Genomic DNA, 11,330 nt, shown 5'->3' on the forward strand with positions numbered 1-11,330 from the left:
TTTTAATATTTGTGAACATTTAGAAAGTTTTTGATGGCTTTGGATTAAAGGCCAGGTTCTACTTCTAGAAAAATAAATAAATTTGAAGCGTATAAGAAAGAAGAAAATTTTACTTGGTTTCTAAGATTATTCAAATGGCGCCGTAATAAAATTAGCAATCAATTAGTTTCAATGCATATTTTAAGGGGAAAAAAAAGGGGGCCAAGTTTAAATACAATATTTTTTTTGGTAAAAAAAAAAAAGATAAATAAAGAAGCTAGTCATGGTTTTATAAAGAGAAATTTTATATTAATTATTTTGTAGCATTTATTTATAAAACAACCAAGTCCTTGGTATTTTCTTTTTCTTTTTTTTTTTTGGGGGCAAAAATATACGGTTTTAGATATTTTCCATTTTTGTATACAAAGTTTCTACTAATACCAAATCATTATAAGGTTGTAAATTTTGTCTATATAATGAATTCAATTTGGACAACTAAATTGAATATGTAAATCCCATTTCCGTATTTTCTTATTTAAAGATAAAATGAAAATAAATTTTAAATGGAAGAAGAAAAAAAGTTAACTTGGTAAAATATTGGTGAATGAATTTTTTTTTTTTTTTTTTTGGTAAAACAGAAAAAGTTTGGGCTGTTTTTGGATTTGATTAGCTGGGCCACTGACACGACCCAAAATGTTGTTGCCAGCTCAACTAATCGTCTTAATTGAGCTGGCCATTCTCAAAATGTTTCCGATGAAAAGCTCTCCAAATTAACGACCATTTCGTCTTTTTCATCTTCAAAATTCGAAAAAAAGGTGAAAACCTTTGTCGTGATTTTGATTCGTGATTGCATAAACCATAGAGAGTCAGAGACCCTTCTCCGTAGGTAAACAAACAAGCTTCAAAATGTCTCTTTTTCTTGTCTCTCTTTCTTTGCGTTCGTTATTTCTGGAAGTTTATTTAGTTGGGTTTTTGGGAATATTCATATGCCATTTTTATTTATGAATTTATGGAATAAGTTTTTTTCACAAGTTTTCGTTTATGGGTTTTTATTGCAACCATGATTGAAACCTTTGCCCCCTTTTTTTTTTGGTTTAATTTTTGTATTTACCATCCGGGGAATGTAGTAAAACTGGGAAATCTGTTTGAAAACAATGAAGTTCAAATTAGATTTTATTATCATTTTCCTTTAAATGGTAATTTGGTAGTTTGTTAAATTTTCATTTTTCCTTTGATTTTTTTGCTTTCTTTAATTTTATTTTTTAAATTTTGTATCATTATTATTATTATTATTATTATTATTTTCTGATCAATTGCCTGGAGAAACATTTAAAAAAGAAATTGTAAGTTTTATGTTCGAAATTTGAATAATTTACATGCAGAGAGTTTCAATCATAGGCCATAGGTTATCCTAATGCTGGTTATATTTTTGCTAAAACAAATAATATTCATGTACAAGCAATTTTGCTTTTTCTTTTTTCTATTTTCTGTATTTTCATTCCTTCTCTTGTTATGGGGTTGGGATTGAGCTTCTGGGAACTTTTTTTTGGATATTTTAGACTAAATATGTTCATTTTGTAGTTATACCGAGTTATTTATTTATCTATGCTTGTACGGAGATTCATTACTTTGTTCTGTAATTCAGGCATTACTTCTTTTGCACATTTGTGTCGGGATTTCTTACTCAAATGTCAAGCAGCCCCGGGAGTGAAAGTGACAATTCCATTGAATTTGAGGAACTCCTAGAGTTTGGGACAAGATGCAGAGAGGTATTGTTTCTGCACTTTCCAACTCTTCGCGAAGTTGTGGTATAACAAAAAGAAAGAACGTTTGTTACTTGATAGTTTTCAATTTTAACATTTCTCTATGTCATGAAAAGCAGTTAGATATTTTTTGGTATATCAAAATGTATATGCATATAAAGCATCATATGTATGAAATTCATTGTGAGAGCAAGCATGGTAAGGAAATTTTTCTTTAATATGGGGGTGTGGGGCCGGTGGGGGAGATTTGAACTTAGGATCATTACCTGAAAAGAACTATTAGCTTTGCCACTAGGCTGTTTCCAAGGGGACAGCAATGGGGAAGTGGAGGTGGTAAAGGATATGCTTATTTTTTATTTCCAGAAAAGTTTGGTTCGTTAATACCCTCTGGCCAACATATTTAATCATGGATATCAGTTTATTATCAATTTAAGACTGCTCTTTGTATATCTTCTTATTTCAATGTTAATAAATATTTTGTTTATTATAATCTAATCAATTTTATTAGTTAATTATTGTTTATCTGTCTGCAGCTAAGAAAGGAAAAAGACATGTTGAAAGAATCACAAACTGAAAGTTTTGAATTAATCAAGGTAACAGTTATATGCAAGGTTCATTATCTTATTACGATATTTAGCTGATTTTATTGTAGATTCTTTCGGCCAAATTATCAAGCTGGCATAGAATACCACTACCCTAATTTATTGGCTCTGAAAAAATGTATATATTATCTATATTAAAATTCATGATTAGACTGCAGATCCCTAGGGAGAAAAACTGAATTGTGGTGAATGGTGTACCTGAAATGACTTCTCACTGCTTATCAATGGAATCGATGCTAGCACCTCAAATTTTGTTGTGGGATATGTAACTTAGTTATGTATTGAGAAAAGCCAATTTAGGATGATATATAACTTTATAGTCTATTCTCTCTTTTGTTAAAACTTATTGGAAAAATGATGTCAAAGACACATGAAGTTATTCTCGTAAACTTTTACAAATATTCACGTTGCAATATTTTGAAAATAGATAGTTCGATAAACCGTCTGAAGCAAAATGATTAAAAAAAAAAAAAAAAAAAAAAGTGTGGGGAGTTGAGAGGAAGAAATGACAGAGATTTTAAAATGGTAAAAACAAAGACAATAGCATGAGAAGTGACATTGCTGGTGGTTTAGTTTCTCTGCCCTTTGGTGCTTTGTGCTGATCAATAAAATAAAAAAGTAGTTCACCAAATATAATAAAGTTTTAATAAATTATTTGACTGTCTCATTAATTTTTATGCAGAAATTAGAACTACATGTGAAATCATTATCAGAAGGCCGTATAAAGGACAAGAAACGCATTCAAGTGTTGGAAAAAGAGCTCATGAACTGCTCTCAAGAAATTGGTATTACTTCCTTTTCTTAGTTTGTTAGTTTTCTTTAGGTCTAGTTTATTTTTTGGACAGATGATTTATTATTGGATTGACATTATGGATGTGAATACTTTTGGTCTTTTGTATATTGACTATCCTCATCATCTCTATGCATGCTTACAGAAATTATATCATCAAACTTAAGGGTTTGTCATTTCCTTTTTTTATCATCATATAATTATATCTTTATTCTGATGAAATTAATAATATTAGTTTTCCATACTGTATTCTGTGTTTGTAGTTGCATCGATTCATTAATTTTAAATGAAACAAATTATGGATACTTTTGTTGATTAAGGATATTTGCAATGTGCAGTGAAGGAAAATCATGGCTTTTACGTTTATTTGTGTCTGACGAACAAGAGAGTATATTGACTTGTAAAAGATAAACATAGAGAAAACCAAATAACTGTTTCATGTTACTAAGAGAATTTTGATACGTTATTATGTTGGGTCCTGAAAATCTTGCAATGAAAGAAGCCTAACTGCTTCGGAACCTAATCAGGAACTCTATGAGAAGATGAATGAATGGGTATTGGTACATATAGCACCTGATAATTTCACTTTTGTTATATTTCAATGAATTCTATGAGGGTGAAATCTATCTTTTATAGGCATGTCAAAAGAATGCAGGGACTTATAAAAGCTAGATAATATATATATATACATATATACATATGGTATGACCAATTATATCAAAAGTTCAAGAGGTCTCACATATGATGCCATTTTTAAACATGTGGCACAATGATATATTTGCTTGTACCGCATGGAACGTGTCCTTTATGGCACTTGTTGAAAGACAGTTTCAACCTTGTAAGTCCAGTGGGAACTCCGACAGCATGTGACCACGGACCTTTACTTGTACTTAAGGTTTTTTTAAAGATTCTAAATTCTAATGTTGATAGACTTAATCCATTAAAATTTTTGACAGATTACTTACAGGATCAACTAAATGAAAGGAACACGGAGGTGAACTGCCTGGAAGAGCAAGTTCACAGCCTCAGATTGACGTTAGCAGGCATGGAAAATTTAGAGGACAACCTGGGCTGGTTAAGGGAGGAGTTGCATAGGTCCAGTTCTGAATGCCTGTACTTGATGCAGGAATTAGTTAGCAAAGAATTGGAGTTACAAAAGTCAAATTTGTGTATAGAGAAACTGGAGGAATCAATTTCATACATAGCATTAGAGTCTCAATGTGAAATTGAGAGCATGAAGCTTGATATAATGGGGTTGGAACAAAGTGGTTTGCATACTGACAAAATCCACGATGAAACTGTTCAAGTAAAGGCCAGGGGGAAGTTGTTTCAAGAAGCTGAACTTCAATCTCAGAATACTCTGAAACTTATCAAATGTTTGGAGATTGAAAATAAGGAACTTAAAGAGAAGCTTGAGAAATCAGAAACAAATTTTAGGATATTTTGCCGAGGACTTGATAAGTGGCTGGAAATGGACATTTCTCAATTCAACTTGGACTCTTCATTAAGTGAACTAGGGAGCAAGCTCACCATGTCTAAAGAAGTTAGGTATGCTATCAGTTACTTGATTGTTCATAGTTTATTATTTATATGTGTCTCATGTCCACTAAATGATGTTGTTTAATTTTATTACACTGAGTGAAAAAAGAGGTTTTTTTTTTTTTTTTTAAATTTTTTAATTTGCTAATTGAACCATTGACTTGCCATGTTTACTTCTTATGTCGAACGGTTCCTCACAAGGAATCTTTGCTTCTTAATATAACATAAATAATGTAGTTCTAGTGTTTGAGACATCGTACTTATTTAATCAGAATGTAATTACTAAATTGAAATGTTGTTTGATTGTTTAATAATTGTCAAGAGAAAAAGGGAGAAGAATAAAGAGCATGGATAATGCAATAAGGAAACTTTCTTGTACTGTAATAATATATTGCTATAAATGGGAAATAGATAATACATAGAAATAGATGTGTTATATTATATATGTCAAATTACAAGAGCATCACTAATTCCTTAAAGGAGGACAATGTTTCGAAAATGAGAAAGATCATTTCTTATGGGATCATTATTCTTTTTTTTTGCCTCATTTTACTTTTGGTATTCTATGGATTCTATAACTTCATATCTTTTTCAAAAGACTCAAGCTGCTTTTATGAAACTTTTGCTGTGGTTGAATCAGCAGAAAATGCTCATCAATTTCTGTTTTCTATATGCTAATTAGGGATAATGTTCACTTTCTAAAATTCTATATTGTGGAATTCCCTATTATCTGGTGTATCACTTTGCTAATATTGCTGAAGCATCTTTAGGGATGTTTTCTTGCCAGTCGTTTCAAAACTGGCTACTGCACTGGCAAAAGATGGAGATGTCATGAAGAAGAAGGAAAAGATGTCACAAGAAATACAAGAGTATGAACTTCTTGTGGAGCAACTGAAGGTACTACCACAGAAATAATTTCCTGTAGAGAAAACAACTTTAAAATGTTTAAGAGCTCAGTCAAGTAGGTTGTTGTTTTCTGAGTTTAATTGTAAATCTTAAACAATTCATGATTCTTAGGAAGAGTTGAGACAAGAAAAGTTGAAGGCAAGGGAAGAAGCAGAGGATTTAGCTCAAGAAGTGGCTGAGGTCAGGTACCAATTTACAAGTTTGCTAGAAGAAGAGTGTAAACGCCGTGCTTGCATTGAACAAGTATCTTTGCAGAGAATTGCTGAATTAGAGGCACAGGTGTTGATGTTTAGCTCTATGTTTTTATAACCGATGAAGCAACTGCAGTTCAGTTCTAAAAATTTAAATATTCTTTGTGCAGCTCCAAAACAAACAGAGAAAAACCAGTGATGCTGTTAGGCAGCTACATGGAGCATAGAGTTGGTGGTAACAATATCCAGATAGTTTCTCTCGAGGATAAATGTTATGCAGGTTTCTATCATCCACTTTATGATTTTATCATTAATGCTATGACGAAACACAATCATGAACTTTCTCTTGCACACACTGATCCTTTTTCTAAGCTGGGGTTCTGTAGTGATCTCGCTCCAACTGATCTTTTCTCTTTCTTTTCTGTGTCAAGATTTGAACCTAACAACTCCTTCAACCCAACATGTCCTTAAGCCTTAATCCCTTTGAGTTAAAATTTAAGTTTATCTAGTATTCTGATGACCTGGATGGTCATGCCATTAATGGATGTTGGTTTTGACAAGTGGCTGAAAAGTTGTGACATTAGTTTGGACAGTCAAGAGACAAACCTGAAATAATATGGAAAATGAAGGACTTTACGTACTGTAGAAGAGAAGAGGAAACAAATATACGCAGTTGCATCTATTTTGATGGGCTACATGCATCTTTTATCAACTCCAGTGAAAAATGCTTAAATTTTTAATCATCCATGAACAGAGAATGGAGTACATAGCATCAAATTTAGAATGAAAATGGTGAAAAAACTGGTTTACTTTCACACCAATGAACATATAAAGAATCACAAGTCTCCAAATAATAGCTTCATCGAAAGCAAGCTTCATCATAAATTGGATGATTAATGGGGAGTGACGGTGTTGACTGCATGTGGTTGCAATAAAATTTTTGACATGACCTTATTTGCCCTGTCAAGAGCCTTACAACAAACTCGACAAAACATACTCATCATAGGATAATTGACTAGGAATCATTTTTATATTACTTTTATGCCATTATTTCAATTATTTTCCCTGTTATTTTATTCGATGCCCGACATTTGGGTCATAATGCATAAATTAATCTGCTGAACATGGTAATGTTATGAAAATTTGTGCAGGAAGGGGAAAGATTTTTGTGGCTGTGCTGAATGTCAAATAAGTGCCAAATATTAGTAGTTCTACTTCTTTCCATAAAGAAATTATCAGATTTGATCCTTGTGAAATCTCATAGGCTTACATTTCTAATGAAGTCTCAGATAACAATGGTAGGTTAGAAGTGCAATTTGGGTGGTTTGTTGCTGTAGATATGGAGTTAGGGATAGCTGGACAATGGAGTGGAGCATTGAACAGACTGCTGGGTGATTGATTCTGTAGTTTTTGAATATTCTTGTTTGTTTGTCTAGTCAATTTATGTTGAATTTAGCAATTGTAGTATATCTTTTGAGGCAATGATGTAGATATTTATGTTTGAAAATTTTGTAATAGCAAGGTTTTTATATGCATTGACAAAGTCAATATATGTCTGCAAAGGTTGCTAATTGCAACATTTCCAATTATTTAATTAAGTTTATTTTTTTTTTATCATGTATATTCAAAATGATCTCCAATACATGCATTTGGAGGTGATGATTGAAATTGTGCTAGAATCAAACTTCAAAGCATTATTAATCCACCTACTTAAATACAAAAATACTATTTTTGATTTTCTAGTGATAAAGTTTTTGATAAGGAAGGAATTTTAATAGTTGAAACCATTAATAAGGTTATACAAAAAGGTAAATAGATCTAAATTAGGTAAGTGAAAAAGTAATTATCCATGGCAACGAATTGTATTTTTGCTCTTGCAAAGATTGTGGCTACAAAAGGGATGTGATATTATTTTTTTATTTTTAGGTAAAATAAAAGGGATGTGATTTAGATACGATAAGAAGTTACAAATTGAATAGATACTGTTCACTGCATAAAGTATTAAATTTTTAACTTACACTCTAGTGGCATAGTTATTATTATTTTTTTATTTTCTATTTATTTTCTATTATTATAATCTTTTTTTAACAAACGTCGAGATTTTGAATTCCCAACCCTCAATGCCAAGAGAGGAAAAAAAAAATAATAAAAGAAAAAATAAAGAAGAAGGATGTCCCAGTGCTTTAATTCTTGGGGCGATTTCTCCAAAATCATGTCTTTTGGAGCTTTCAGATACTCTTTTTCCCCCTTCCGATAAGAACTTGGAAATTGCATGTTTTGGATAGTATGTAGAATTCCAATGGTAAATGTGTGTAAACAATTTCTTGGCTCCTTTTCTTTGATTCAATTATTTTAAAGTTTTTCTCATACTAAATAAAAACCTAAAAAAATTATTGCTTTAAGGAAATCCATGCCTTTTGAAACTTCGAATGTAGTAAGTGCCATTATGATTATTGATATAATAATTGGTCCTCCAAAAATTAGTTATTTGAGGTAAAAAAAAAAAGTTTGTTATTTATGAAGTCAATTGTTATTAAAAATTACTAGAACTATTTGGTATTATTATAAAATATGTAAAAAATAATCTTCATAGTTTAATTGGGGATTAAAAAAAAAAAAAAACTTAGGGGTTAACAGAAACATTAATTATTTACTCAATGTTGTGATAATTATTATTATTTTTTGTCATGCCAAAACTCTTCTTTGGGAGTATAATATGATTTATTTCAAAAAGCCAAATGTTTGACATGGTTCATTTAATTTATGGAAGTTTAGATAGATTGAAGGGGGAAAAAAAATTACCTATTAAATTAATTTAGTCAAACATATTTATTCCTCCACCAAAAAAAAAAAAAAAAAAAAAAACAAAACAATGAGGGGAACTATTAATTAGTACTACTAAAGTGAAAATACATGAATGTGAAACTATTTATATTGATGTTCCATTAATGATTACTAATTACCCACCATAAAGATAAAGCTGATTCATTTGAATCCTATTTACTATTGCACTATATTAATTTATTGAATTACTTTAAATGAGGTTCTCAATCTTATATTTTCAATCTGTCTCCGTTTGGTCATGGGAAGATCTAGATCCTTCTCATTCCTTCTAAACCATAACTTTTTTCAGACATGGACAAAGTAAACTACTTCAATTTTTTCTTGTTAAACTGGAAAATATTTGCTGGTTTCAAAGTTGTCATATATGACACATGGTCTTTCAAGAAGTTGCTTAAGAAAAAGGTTATTGTGGAATTGCATGTATAAAACTAGTATGTATATATATATAATATATGTATAAATTTTATTGTTGCCGAAAATTTTTTTAAAGCAAAAACAAAATGTTGCCAAACAATTTTCATTTTTTGGGAAGAATTCTTTGCAATTGATTCAGCCCAACTACTGCAACATGCACGCGTCTCTTTTGAGGGACATTGACTGTCGAATTTTTGCTTATATGTATATATATATATATATATATATATATATATATATATATATATATATATGTATATAATTGTTATGGTGATGTTATGGCAGGAAATGTACTTACCATTTGGCTAGTGACTGATAAAATAAATGAATTAACTTATATATTTTTAAAAAGATACACAAAAAGTGAGCATTTTCCCCGTAATAGATGAATTATATATATATATATATATATATATATATATATATATATATAGAGGCCTTACATTGATTTGGATTTGAACTTGTTGCTTATTTTTTAACCAGAGGCATTACATTGACTTGGATTCGAATTTTTTGCTTATTTTTAACTAGTTGTGGGTTTTATCATTATTATTGAAATTTGAACTTTAGATTATTAAGGGAGACAGCAACAATTAACCATCGGACTACTTCTATTGAGTTACAAGAATAAAAACTTTAATCAAGAGCATTTTGATTAGCAACATGATGGATTCTTATTAAATTTTTTCTTTTTAAATTTCTTTAATCAATGGAATATAAAAAAAAAAAAAATTCATTTACACTTTTTAAGTTGTACTATTATTTTACTTACACTCCATATTTTTTAATAATCGTTATTTATCTATTTTTGTTTTCATTTTTTTTTTTGAAATATCTATTTTTGTTTTCTAAAATTATTAAAATTAACTAATCTATTAGTTTTTATCCTTTTTACAAATTAATTTTAATAATTAAAAGTTAAAGTTGTATTTTTACAATATTATTTAATAATATACTATAAATTTTTACTTAATGATGATTTTTCGAAAATACAAAATGTAAGTGAAATAATAATAATACTAAAATATGTAAATAAAATTTGACTGAAAATATATAACAAAACTTAAGAGTTTGAATTATTCAAAGAAGTATACCGCTTCAAGTGGGAAATGAAGAGAATATGACACATTTTACATTAATATCTGCAAGTAATATTAAAATCAAAATATCCCAATAAAGAAAGCATAAGAAAGGAAGAGGCAGTGGGTACACACATTCAATCCATAATTGATGCAAAGGATCAAACCTGACTTGCTGAGGTCTTACCAATTTCACAATGAAATAGTCAAATTTGGTTTTCTTAGAGTTAGACCTTAATGCATATTGGCAAAAGAAAAGTATTTATTAGTGAAAGAGAAATGGGTTTGATAGATTCAATGACAGAGAACTTTTAATTATAAAAGTATAATAAAATTTTTAAAGATAATGGAATAAAAAAAAGGAGAGAAATCAATTAAAATAACGTGTTAACATTTTTAAAATATAATTTTGTATTTTCAGGGATTAGAATTAGTTAATTACACCTCATTAATTTTAAATATTTTTCACGAATGTATTTCTTACAGCCAAGTAACTAACATTGACAAATTTTTTCAAATGTGAAATTTATCATCTTATATTATTTTTTTTTCTCAAATGGTAGAATTATCTTGCTAAGATTTATGAAAAAATAAGTTTATTATTTTGAAAAACAAAAAATACACCCATTTAATTTATATTATGTGAATAACTTTTTAGATATAAAAACAAATTAATCAACGTAAAAAAAAATGACTGTTAAACAATTTATATATATATATATATATATATGTAGAAAATGTTAGACAAATTAAGAGAATAAGTTTGTCAATTTATAAAAAACTTTTTTTTTATTGAATTTATGAAAATATATATTTTTTGGCTCTAAATATAATCTTATTACTAATATAAAATTATGATTTGACGTTAAGAGGCGTAATTGAGTAAAATTTAAAATCTTAATCTTAATAATTATTAAATTTTACAAATACAAAAAATCTTATTATATAATCAAATTAAGTGATTTGGAGCATTCAGAAATGTGAAGTTAAAAGCCACCTGTTTTTTTATAAGAGAAAAATACAAAATTAGATCTGAGAAAAATATAAAATATGTCATTGTCAAATTTGTATTATAATTTTTTAAAGAAAAAAAAATGAATTTCCTGATTAAAACGAAGGGGGGAAAAAAAGAAGTGAATTTAATATGAAAAAGACTTGTATATAAAAAAAAAGAAATAAATAAAAATTTTAATAATAAAAGGAACCAATCCCAATCGCACCTT

At 29.0% G+C, this 11,330-nt stretch overlaps 1 protein-coding gene across 3 annotated transcripts; it reads left to right on the forward strand.

Annotated features, from left to right (window-relative positions):
• The first annotated feature begins 675 nt into the window (after positions 1 to 675).
• LOC107419151 (uncharacterized) lies at positions 676 to 7,384 on the forward strand. Of its 3 annotated transcripts, XM_060814787.1 has the most exons (10): positions 677 to 865; positions 1,625 to 1,748; positions 2,276 to 2,335; positions 3,027 to 3,129; positions 4,091 to 4,682; positions 5,444 to 5,570; positions 5,691 to 5,860; positions 5,941 to 6,050; positions 6,922 to 6,975; positions 7,073 to 7,384. In XM_060814787.1, the coding sequence occupies exons 2-9, from the start codon at positions 1,668 to 1,670 to the stop codon at positions 6,960 to 6,962; spliced, it is 1,284 nt and encodes a 427-aa protein (XP_060670770.1). In that variant the 5' UTR covers positions 677 to 865; positions 1,625 to 1,667; the 3' UTR covers positions 6,963 to 6,975; positions 7,073 to 7,384. The 3 variants fall into 3 exon arrangements, with proteins under 3 accessions (XP_060670769.1, XP_060670770.1, XP_024930134.1); XM_060814786.1 differs by lacking the exons at positions 6,922 to 6,975; positions 7,073 to 7,384 and adding an exon at positions 6,202 to 6,902 and having other exon boundaries at positions 676 to 865; XM_025074366.3 differs by having other exon boundaries at positions 678 to 865; positions 6,922 to 7,384.
• The last annotated feature ends 3,946 nt before the right edge of the window (positions 7,385 to 11,330 follow it).

The sequence above is a fragment of the Ziziphus jujuba genome, chromosome 2 (assembly GCF_031755915.1).
Source record: "Ziziphus jujuba cultivar Dongzao chromosome 2, ASM3175591v1".
Taxonomy (NCBI): Eukaryota; Viridiplantae; Streptophyta; class Magnoliopsida; order Rosales; family Rhamnaceae; genus Ziziphus; species Ziziphus jujuba.